Source organism: Silurus meridionalis, chromosome 23 (genome assembly GCF_014805685.1).
Source record: "Silurus meridionalis isolate SWU-2019-XX chromosome 23, ASM1480568v1, whole genome shotgun sequence".
NCBI classification, from domain to species: Eukaryota; Metazoa; Chordata; class Actinopteri; order Siluriformes; family Siluridae; genus Silurus; species Silurus meridionalis.
In genome coordinates, this window is record NC_060906.1 from 21,726,956 (window position 1) to 21,739,229 (window position 12,274).

Here is a 12,274-nt window from a genome sequence, read left to right on the forward strand (position 1 = left end):
ATTTTAGAATGATTTCTAAATGCGCGGTCAGTTCAGCAGCTGCAGAGCGAGGTGCACTTTCTTGCTAAGGATTCCTACGCATTTTGGAAAAGGTTGAAAAAGTATGGTAATTGATCTGAGTGATTTCCAGTTCTGGATTACTATTGTGGTGGTGGTGGTGGGGGGTCATTGTTGTGTATGTTTTCAAGTTTAATAAAGAATAATAATAATAAAAGAAATGCGCCAAGAGCGAGGCGGAGACTCAACAAACTTGCGGTCCATCACTTAATACGAGGGAACTCCGCACATGTTTCGCACATAAAAAGGATTGCATTTGGTACACGTGTACTGAACCGAAAGTCCTGTACCCAAAGCTTCGGTACAAATATGTGCTCTGTTACACCCCTGGTTTCCATACTATTGCCCTATTTGGTTTTCTGAAATATAAAATTAAGAATTTGTTTAAAAAAAAAAATGTATTAAAAAAGGCTACACCTTTACTAATCGAATACGTTTGAAAACCGCGTTTTTGTCTAAAAAAAACTTTCTTTTGCAATAATTTCCGAAAAGTTGCTCATCCACACTAATACGACTGAAAACACTCACAGACCAGCATCATTTCCGCCTGGCATTTATTTACTTTCCGGCTCTTTAAAACCTGTTTTTCGAATTAATATTTGGAGAGTTTTTTTAAAAAAGCTACGCTTTCGTTGCCTGAAGACGGCGGCGCAACAATTCTTCTGCTGCTGTAAAAAATTAACTATATAAATGATTACCATCCCATTGATTTTGAATTTCAGTTTTAATAAAATTGTGTGTCAAATATGGTTTGGTGTGTATTTGAGTATTGAATATGAGCTCTAGTAGCTACAACCAATGCAATTATTTAGTAATATAATAGCATACATCATTGACTCTAACGCATTCATCATTATTTCAGATGTTCTGCATGTATGAGTGGGAAAAGTCTCTGGCGTTTTGAAATGGAAAAATGTGTAGGAACCCTGCTTGCTGCTTTGCAACTTCCTGTTATCAAAGCTAAAAGTTAAAGATGTAGCTTAACACTATTGTCAGCTACAGCTAATGACGGATCTAAGCGTACACCTCTAGGGACTGCTGAACAATCGCCATCTAATTCCAACAGGTGCATTAATACACTAGGGATTTTGGGTAACATTAAATATTTCACACCACCAAGTTAAACATTTCCAATCAAACTCAACGATCTGACACCCCAAGCTGATGTAGAGCGTCACCCACAGATACGTGTGTGCCAGGCATCTGTAGAGACACGAGGGTTGAATGGCACCAGAGCTGATTGAGTTCACAGAATTGGCAGCAGATTAGATGAGGTTTGGCAGTAGACGTGCTTCATATTGAAGCTCTGACGAACAGCCAAGAATGAATAAGACTTTCTCTCATTCGGAGCAGACACACTAGAGGTTTTCTTTTAATCTCCTCTGTACTGTAAAGCACAGATTCTGTGTGTATAGAAATATGATCCTGCACAATACGTGTGGACAATCAAAGGTTTTTTATTTATTTATTTATTTTTTTAAAGTTTTTCTAATAAAAAATGAAGGTTGAAGCTTGTTCCTGGTCAGCGTAAGTCACTACTTTGTTTAGATTGTCCTAGAAGTTTTTTTGCTACAGGTTTGGATTTGTCCAGATTCTTTTGGGAGAGAGTGGGATTGGTCAGATTTATTCTAGTGGCAGACAGGGAGGTATCAAGATCGGTCAGAATTCTTCAAGGAGGTAAATAAGTTGGTTGGAGTTCATCAGGAGGTAAAATTATTGGTCAGGGTTCTTTCAGGTGGTATCAGGATTAGACAGAGTTCTTCCAAGTGCTATCTGGGTTGGACAGAGTTCTTCCAGGAGGAAATAGAATTAGTAGTTCCTCAGGGGGTAAAACAGTTGGTCAGGGTTCTTCCAGAAGGTAATAGAATTGGTCAGAGTTCTTCAAGGAGGTAAATTAATTGGTCAGGATTCTTCCAGGAGGTAACAGGATTGTTTTTCCAGGAGGAGACATGAATAATCCGAATCCTTTCAGAAGGAGACAAGACTAGTCCGAATTCTTCCAGGTGATAACAGGATTGTTAAGTTTTTGGGAGGTCATAGGAATAGTCTGAATTTTTGTGGGAGGACACACGTTTGGTCAGAATTATTTTAGGAGCGAGCAGGAATGGACTGAATACTGTCAGGAACAGACAGGTGGGATTGGTCAGGACGGTTCTTTGGGAGTAGGTTATACTGGGCAGAAGTATTTTGGGAGTGGGTAGGATTGGTCAGATGTCTGTCTAAAATGTTCTGAATTGGTGAAAATATTTGACCGACGCAGACAGAATTGGTCAAGATGTCTTTTGGAGCAGGTGGTGCTGGTTAGAATTGTAATTGGGGTGAAGCCAGTGGGATTGGTCAGGCTTGTTTCGGTTAAAGGTGTGATTTGGTCAGGATTAGGATTCGTCGCATACATGGCCCTGTGATGTTTAGTGTGGTAAAGCTGCCATTTCGCAGTAAGAAGGCCTTGAACTATTTTTAGCTTTAATATGCGCACACACAAAGTTGTATCAGGTGCAAGAGTGGGCCCTTGATGTCTGCGTGCTCTTGTTTACAGAATCTGAATCGGGAATCGTGCGCCATCCCAATGGAAGTTTTGGCATTTAGCATTTTTACGGCTGCCTGGCATAATGAATAGGGTTCAGCTGCTGCTGGTTCTGATGGTTGGCAGCAAATAGACAGACACACACACACACACACAGAGAACCAGACTTCCAAATTCATGAAGCTGTTAGTGAGATGGTTGCTGGATGGTGCGCTTGTAAGAAAGAGGTGTCGAGTTAAACTTTGATCAGATTTTCTAAACTGGAGCTGTGTATAGAAATATGGTCCTGGATAATCATTTTTTATTTTTATTTTTTAAGTTCCTTCGTTACATGTCCGGAATTGTCCAGATTGTTATGGGAGCAGGCGAATTTGGTCCAAATTTATTTAGGAGAAAGTGGGAATTGGTCAGAGTTCTTACAGATGGTATTAGGATTGGTCAGATTTCTTCCAGGAGGTCACAGGGTGTTTCTTTAAAACACAATCAAGAGAATTCTGCACTGTTATAAATGTTTGCTGCAGTGTTACAAGCTACTGTGTGACTCCGGCACTTGGAACACCACATCTATAGGCACTCGTGGTTGACGGGCCTTGTTGTGTAAATCTCATGGCTGGGATTAAAATATTGACAACAGACATATTAAGTGAGACAAATACACTAATCCGAAGGGAATCCAAAGATGGTGGCTGTTTGTTTTTTTTTTTTTTTAATCATAGTTATTTATAAATTCTGCATTGTGCACCAGCTCTCAAGCCAAAAGATCCAGACTGAGGTTGTCCTACGTGGTAACACGAGACATCCAGAATAGCAGTGAGCTGCATGTTCTGTGCTCAGCTGTTCTGAGGATAACAGATCTACTCCCGCACCCAGCTCCCAACACGGAGCCTACACAGCTCTGGTCATTTCCAACATGCCGAAAACACTGTAGCGTTAACTTTCATCTAGCGCGAGCATATGCGAGGATGCACACTATAAACTCTGTTCTGGGGTAGTACGTGACTTTTCTCTCACTTTCTAGTCGACAATAACGGATCTTTATCAGACTTTCCACCTGTAATAATGTGCCAGGAATAAAAAAAAAAAGGTTGCTTGATAGTAGAGGTAGATCGGTTCATCGTTTTTTTTTCTTCAATTAATTGGCACCGATAGATATTTCTGGAACTATCCATACCGATAGTTTTTCCGGGTTGCATTTTTACAGTTCTAGGCGTATCACTGATACCACATGTTTATTTGAAGTCTTTTTTTATTTTTTATTCATTTTGTATGCAACTTTTTTATTAAAATATCAAAATATGTATTAAAATAATATTTTCATATTTATTTTATTCAGCACATTTTCAGTATTTATTTTTATTTTACTATTTAGCTAGCTTGTAGTAAGCGATATCTGGGTTGGATCGGACTTGCCGATACCTGATTAATCAACCGATGTCTCCACTCCATGTAAAACTGTACTAAACTTATTACATACATAAAAAATAAAAAACTACTGAATCATAAAAATGTGTGTAACCTGAGGTTTTGAAACCTGTGGAGGTCACATGGGGATCAATTATAAATCTATATGATGTGGTTCTGATCATTAAAAGCAGAACTGAATGAGCAGTAATGCAAAGTACTACGATGGCTGTCCAGGGGTAATATCCTGGATCACCTTTGTGAGAGGTGTGTGTGTGTGTGTGTGTGTGTTGTAATACAATGGTCATGTTGTGTGTTGTGTAGATGCTGGGTGGAACTGCTCTCCCCGTGAACACACTGGTGAAGATTAAGGAAGGGCTCCTGAGACAGCGGGAGCTGGAGATTGACAGGTGAGCGATGATCTGTTCTCTTCTCTAACTGGTCTTGCTGAAATGTTTACTTAACCCGGTTATAGCGACTGTGTCCGTTTGGTGTCCTCACACACCTGTGAGATCATTTAAGTGACAGCTTGTTGACGTGTGTGTGTGGTGAGGAGTGTGACCTCCTGATTGCACAGTGACCTTCAGCTCACTGATATATTTCTGTTACTATCTGTGTGAGGACCTTCTACTGACTAAACTCACAACACAGGTTATTAACTCTACGATACACTGAACATTTTATTCGAGTCTTAATCTTAGTGACGTATCTTAATATCTTCACAAAACGAGGTATCAAAAGGTTTCGAGATTAGCTCTATTTACAAGAAAGTACTTTGTCTATCCTTTTTAATGAAATAAATAAGTGCTTGTGCGGACACACACGTTCCAAGAACAGTTTAAAATTTTCAGCGCCGCTCACAAAAGAAAAAGAGACCAGACAGTCTCAGTTTAGGCAGCGCACATGTGGTCATGTGACTTTTCGGTGCGCAGCGCGGAGACCAGGTGAAGATGGATGCTGAGCAGATCGATAGTGAACTGGTTTGCATTGCAATATTGTTCCTTGTGCACAGAGATTTCTCCAGATTTGTCGAAACTTTTGATGACCTCGTACACTGTAAATGAGATTCATCTGCAATTTGATGTAGAACATTATTCTGAAACTGTTCCACAATTTGTAGTCTTTCAGTTTACACTATTTATACCCAGTCATCTCACTGACCTGTTGTCAATTAACCTCAACTGATGCTGACTGGTTCTCCAACTGTAATCTTAACAACACTTACCTTTGCATGTTTATTTTTAAACAAAAATACTTTGTTATTGCTTAAAACCCTGATGAATCCAGAACAGAAAACACAAAGGTGTAAGGTGAGAGGACTGAAGAGTGAAGAAGCTCAAGCTTTTATATTTCATTTTATTTCTGCCGTCGTTATAAACCAGAGCAGGTACGAACATGTCGGCTTTTTCTTACGTTCCCTGAAAACATGTTGATGTGTTTCAGCCACTACCTGCATTTTTTTTTTTAGCCGTTTTAAAATTTCTGTTACATGCAATAATTATCGAAATTAGTCGCAGTAATAACTTTTAATTTGGATTTTATTTCTCTATAGACTATTAATTTGTCACTGCCGCCTCGTGGATACATTTTGAACTGCAGTAACAAACTTAAGTACATTTACTTTTTTTTTTATCAGATCATTAGGACACTGTTCTCAGTCACAGTTTTTCTTCACATCCTAAATCCTGTTAAATGTGTTTGGAAGTGACTTCTGTTGCAGCATGACATTTATGTTTGGCCATTTTATGGCACGTTTATATGTTATATGTATAATGACTGCAAATGACAAGTGATTGAATAGCTGTAGTCCTGATGCATTGATACTGTTTTCCTTTTTGTTTAAATTTTTTTCTACACATCTCTTTATTTTCCAGGCAAAAGCAGCAGATCCTGCAGCTACACGCCCGAATCAGGGAAAACGAGTTAAGGGCGCAGCAAGTCCTCCAGAACCAGAGGGGGCGCTGTGACGAGACATACACAATTAAATCGAAGGTACGCCATTTTTCCGTTTGATAAAATACATGCTGTATGAATAGGGTCGCAAAATTCAGGACTGGAAACTTTCAATGGAAATTTACAAAGTTGCAGGTTAGCCAATATTAGGAAACTTAAATATAGTTGGAAAAAGAAAAATCTTATCATTTCTTCAATCCTGCACACAAAATGTCCATCTTGGAGAGTTTTCACGTAAATTACATACGTTTATGTTTAAAACGTTCTTGTGCTGTGTGTAAGCTGTTGTGCAACATAATTATACTAATATGACCAAATAAAATTTTGTTTCTATATGATAGTTTGCTTAAAATTCCCCAAAATGTCTAATAAATTCCCATAAAATCCTGGTAAGTTTCCAACTTGGAATATTTCAAAAATTCCCCTGATAGAGTTCACAAGGAAAGTGTCTGGGAATGTTGCCAGAGATTTCCCACCCCATTGCAACCCTACGTGTGACGCCCTTAAGGCGGCGTTAATGATGTCCCCGTAATGTCCTCAGGAGAGCCCGATGGACAGCCCCGCCTCGTCTCTACACAGTCCCCAGACGACGCTGTGCTGCGAGAACGGAGAGCTGGCACGCAGGCTGGCTTCGGCCGAGCTCGAGGTCCTCCAGCTCAAAGAGTTCCTCAAGCAGAACACGCAGAAATACACAGAGGACATCAAGAAGCTGGAGGAGAAGGTCTGCTGCTTTTAAACGTCCACAAAACACTGTTTATCCAAAGCGACTTACAATTATATACATTATATACGTTATTGATGGGGGTTAAATCCAGGGTTCAGGAGGACTTGCTTAAGTGTTTTAAGTACATTAAATAAGCTTCTGTATTGAGGGTGAACTTCTGCAGATGCGCACATGGAGCCTCCACAGTGTCACTATGACTTTTTTTTATATTACTGATAAAATAATTGTTCAGTTTTAGTTTTAACAGTTAGCAGTATTTGCGGAGAACAAAAAAAAAAAAAAAACACGACGTGTGTTCCTGTGTGGTCTAGATGAAGACGCGCGATCGCTACATCAGCAGCCTGAAGAAGAAATGTCAGCGAGAGCACGAGCAGAATCAGGAGAAGCAGCAGCGCATCGAGACTCTGGAGAAATACCTGGCAGACCTGCCCTCGCTGGACGAGGTGCACACCCAGGCCCAGCAGGTAGACACCAACATAAACGTGAACACAGAATGAAATAGCTGCTGATGAGGCAGTTTTGGTGCGTCAATACACTGGACATGATCAAAGGAACACTAGATGTAGGTTGTGTGCTAAACATCTGAACAGATTTAGTCAACATCTTCAAACTTCTACCTGTATTTCAGCTGGTCCTACCGACTTTCCACTCTTCATCCTCTTAATCACTGCTCTCACTTCCTCCTTACTAATCCTATCTACATCCTGCTTCACCAACTCCACATCAACTAACCTTCTCTCTCTCTCTCATTTTCCTCATTCATCAGCCGCTCAAAATACTCCCTCCATCTTCTCAACACTTCTCCTCACTAGTCAACACATTTACATCTCCATCTTTTATGCCTGGCCAATCGCTACAAATCCTTTTCTCCTCCCTTTAGAGTCCAACTTCTCCTACAGCTTGAACCTCATGGGTTCCAGTGTCTTTCCCCAGACCCTCCACTATTAATCCCTAAACCAATTCCAGCAGCGGGTTTAGTTGATCAAATGGTAATGAACACGGTCGTGTATGATGCAGGAGTCGAGTGCACTTGTTCTCCAGGTCCCTGCTAACACGCCTGCAAGGGGGTCTTTAATGTGACAACATGCTACATTTTATTGTTTATTAACAAGCTGCTCACAGTTGATTAAATCAACATCACTGCATCCTGGAACATGTTAAGAGCTGAGAGGAAATCATATTCCTGATGAAAACAGACACTCAGTGACAGGTTGATATTACCTGTACAGAAACCAGCACTCTGACCTTACAGCAGCTAATTATGAGACTGTAGGCTATAAACCTGTGCCAGCAGGGGGCAGTAAAACAGTGACATGACTTCTCTGCTCAAATGTAAGCTGCAGGGAAGATTTCTACAGAACTACTTACTTACTTACCTGCTTGCTTACTCATTTATTTATTGTTTTGCCCAGATGTTTGGTTTAAAAAAGTACTTTAATTAACTAATGATTAGTGAACTAATTAATAATCACTAGCTTGCAAATTATAGGTGCATTTACGAGGTAAAAACATCGCACAATAATTAAATGTTTGACTCTGATTGTCTAATGTATACGTTACTGAATGTACTGTTACATCATATGTACAAATGTTTGTTTAAATCCAATATATGATGTCCTGATATGCATTTTATCCCTGTGTACATGGTTTTAGATTATTGTTGTTTCAATAGGTTACATGATTTTTCAACAATGTAACTGTAGAATTAATCTTAAGTGTATTTCCCCAAACCCTGCCTTTATTACCTCCTTTTTTTTCCCGCATGCTGTTAACACCTGAGGGAAATTCCCGATAATGTAACTCGCTAGCTGAAGTAACCGAGACGACATGACATGAGGGATCTGCTACCAGAAATGCCCCTGTATAAAATAAATCCTGACTCATGAGCATAGATACAATAACCCTGATGCCCTCAATCCTCTATTTCATGCTCAAAGCGGCTCAAGCATGTTCGCACCAAACACAAGCATAGACCCTCGCTGACAAGCCCTCACCTTTACGTGGTGTGTGTCTGCGTGCGTCAGTTGGAACAGGTCCAGTCGAAGGAGCGGACGCTGCAGGACACGGTGGCACAGCTGGAGAGGAACTTAGAGGAGAGCCGAGGTCGCCTTCAGGAGAAAGACGCCCTCATCGAGAGACAAGCCAAGAGGGAGAAAGAGCTGATGGCTGCCGTGCACAGGTGTGTGTGTGATCAGGCTGACTGCATTGCATGTGTTAGATTCACTGAAACGAAGCTTTCGAAGATTTCGTTTGTTTGCACTACGCTTTAATAGAAAGACAATTTGCGAGTTTTTGTCATCAAATCGACGTGCCACTGCTGTAAATCGGTCGAGGAAATAAAGTCCAGAACTGTCCCTCCATGTGGCGTAGATATTTTTCCTTATTTGTTGCATTAGACGGGTCAGATGTTAACAGTCTCTCTCACGTTCCTCCACAGTTTGCAGGAGAAGGTGGAGAAGTGTCTGGAGGATGGAGTGCGGTTGCCCATGCTGGACCTAAAGCAGCTGGAGAAGGAGAACTCGCATCTCCTGGAACAGCAATCTCACAACAGCATGGTACCGAATCTCACTCAACATTATACGCAGATATCGATCGTATATATACACACAACCGTCCCTATATATATATATATAAAAACGGCTTTCAATACGCGAGTGCATTTTAACTACACTCATTTTATCACAGTAGCGCATTATATAAAAGAGGCGAAATTTAAATCATCTTTAATGCCTTTAGTATTGTAATTGTTTTAATTTAATCAGTTTTTTTTTAATCTTTCTTTGTTTTCGACTCGAGTTGGAGGTTATTGCTCGGTCTGATGATGTGCTCTGTTTTGCAGCTGATCGACAGCCAGAAGCAGCAGATCGACAGACTCACTGTGGAGCTCACGGTAAGCAGCTGGAACACTGTCTCGTCTCACACACTACACAGGTACAGAGAGGAGAGACGGAAAGAGAAGGTGTGTGTAAGTGTAGAATAGGGTATAGGGTTGCATTATTGAGTTAGTATGCAAATGCTGAAATTGTACACACACAAAACCAGAATTTTCTTATAAAAATCAGTATAGAAACGATTGGAACAGCAGGCATATCGAGACACTGTAATACGGAGCTGCTAGATGTTAGACACATGGAACTTCTCCACCTTCCGCTTGAGGAGGCCCCACAGGGTTCAAGTCTGGAGACATACTTGGCCAGTCCTTCACCTTCCTCAGCAAGGCATTTAGCATCTTGGGGTCTTTATAATGTAGGAAAACTGCCCAGTTTCTGAAGCGAGGGCACCAAGTTCTGCTTCGGAATGTACATGTTGGAATCCATGTTTCCCCGTATCTCTGAAAACCTCTGTGTGAGCCTGACCACTGTACTGTAAGTTTCAGTATAGCCTCATCATCTTTGTGGAGAGGAACAATTCTCAGATCCTCAGAGAGTCTTTACCATGAGGTGCCTGTTGAGCAGCCAGTGGTCCAGTTGATCTAGTGGTACTTACTTTTGTTGCCTATATGTTATTTTCAGAGGACAGTAAATCTGTACTGCTGCACATTGACTTAATATATATCTAAATTTTATTTCATGAAAGCAACAGTAGCCTCTAGGAAAACTTCTGCAATAGAGCCACCTGAAGACCAGCAGTAATCAGTGTGAGGAAGTGCTGCATGCGAAGAGATGATTCTTTAGCGTTTTGAAATGACTGTCCATCCTCTCTCTCTCTCTCAAATAGGCACTGGAGAAGAAGCTGCAGAAGGAGAAGGCCATCACACAGGAACTCCATAAGCAGCTCGTAGAGAGAGAGGAGGACCTGGAGACACTGTCGAAGAGCAGCCATCAGGTACAGATGAACCCTGCTGCAATTATCTTTAAGTGCTTTTAGTCTGAGGGGTTTATAGGACTGTGGTGAGACCTGAGATGTTGTATGGATTAGAGACCGTGGCATTGAGTAAAAGACGGGAGGTGGAGCTGGAGGTAGCAGAGCTGAAGATGTTAAGGTTTTTGTTGGGAGTGATGAGGATGGACAGGATTAGAAATGTTTATTAGAGGGACAGCCCATGTAGGATGTTTGGTGACAAGGTGAGGGAGGCGAGATTGAGATGGTTTGGACATGTGCAGTTGTGAGCACATCATCACCTCACAACTCCCGCAAGGGATAACGCAGGCTTGGGTTTCTGTTAAAGCAAACCGAGTGATGGCTAAAACTCTAGAAGCATTTCAGTTAAATATTTCACAGCTAGAAACCTACAAAGAATTATAAAGTGAAACTATGAATTTTAATTGTAGGCACAAACTAATGTAAAATAATTTGCATGAAATATGTGTAATAGTGATGCATGTCACGTGACAGTTTGACTCCCCTCACCAGGCCGAGTGTTTAGACGTGTGAATGTGAATTCATAAGAAACTGATTACTAAACACACCCTCTATACTTGTATTTCTCCTACGATTCCTTTACCATGCGCGTAATCATTTCCGCAAAAGTAATTTATTTTTTTTTTTTTGCAGAAGCAGCATCAGCACGTGGATAATGGCACCACGGCTCAGGAAGCCAGCTCTCTGCTAAAGGAAATGTCTCAGTGTCTGCTGGACCTGAAGGCTTTATGTAACATTCTCACCCAGAGAGCACAAGGCAAAGAACCTAACCTGGCACTGCTCTTAGGCATCAAATGTGAGTGGATGATCCTGCTCGTACCCTGGTCACTACGCAGCATTGATAAGCTGTCGATGTTTGAAATTGGAAAAATAACAGCAAGCTTGGAAACTACAGTAAATCATGTACAAAGAAAACAGTGATGTAAAGTACATGCATAAAGGTGTTCACTCAATGCATTCCTAAGTTTAAAGTTGTAGTTTTGCAAATAGAAATGTGTATCACAAATATAGTGAATAAAAAAAAAAAACAGGTGGCTTCAGTGATTCGCCTCTAGAGGCCGCTCTCGTGCTGTATGACCTCCAGAACCAATTTTACTACAAAGATATCTTAATACACATCCCCGAGCAGGATGAAGCGGTTAGTGGTGATCAGTTACACATCTAAAAGTTATAGAAACAGACCCCTGCTGTACCTGCTCCAGGTGCATGTTTTGACCATCTTTTCTTGGTTCCAGCGATGAGCTGCTCATCCGAGGAGAGCGAGAAGCCGCGGGCGGAGGAGGGACTGCGAGCCAAGCTCCTGGAGGCGCGTGAGCTGAGGAAGGACATCGACGAGCTGCGCACTATCGTCTCCGACCGCTACGCGCAGGACATGGGGGAGAACTGTGTGACGCAGTGAGCGCCCGCTACAGGCCGTGCCCCTACAATGCCTCACTCTAGTCAGCAAAAGGGAACACAATAAAAATCAGTCTGACTCCTGAATGTCGGACCAAGCTGTGAATCGAGTTTACACCGTCCTCTGGAGCCGTGTGTTCATCTCCATGTCGTTCTTTTTTTAAATGTGTATTTATTGGGTCCTACAGAGGAGTCGTTTCGTGACAGTATTTCGGCAGCCACAACACGACTGTGACGTGAACCCACAGACGTAAGCTATGGTAACCATGACAACCGCATCATGACTTCACACCAGCTGCGTTTAAATAAGCGTAGAACACCGATGCATCTTAAAGCGCAAAAATCTCCTAATCCAGAAA

The 12,274-nt window shown here is 41.3% G+C and overlaps 1 protein-coding gene across 1 annotated transcript in view; it reads left to right on the forward strand.

The window, feature by feature from the left end:
- cep85l (centrosomal protein 85, like) overlaps positions 1-12,025 on the forward strand; it is a 38,573-nt gene extending 26,548 nt beyond the window's left edge. Inside the window, 10 exon segments of the mRNA XM_046835762.1 lie at positions 4,307-4,392; positions 5,857-5,974; positions 6,477-6,656; positions 6,971-7,123; positions 8,684-8,838; positions 9,097-9,214; positions 9,499-9,549; positions 10,377-10,484; positions 11,154-11,316; positions 11,756-12,025. Coding sequence (XP_046691718.1) covers positions 4,307-4,392; positions 5,857-5,974; positions 6,477-6,656; positions 6,971-7,123; positions 8,684-8,838; positions 9,097-9,214; positions 9,499-9,549; positions 10,377-10,484; positions 11,154-11,316; positions 11,756-11,919 — 1,296 coding nt within the window. The 3' untranslated portion in view covers positions 11,920-12,025.
- Positions 12,026-12,274: the final 249 nt, after the last annotated feature.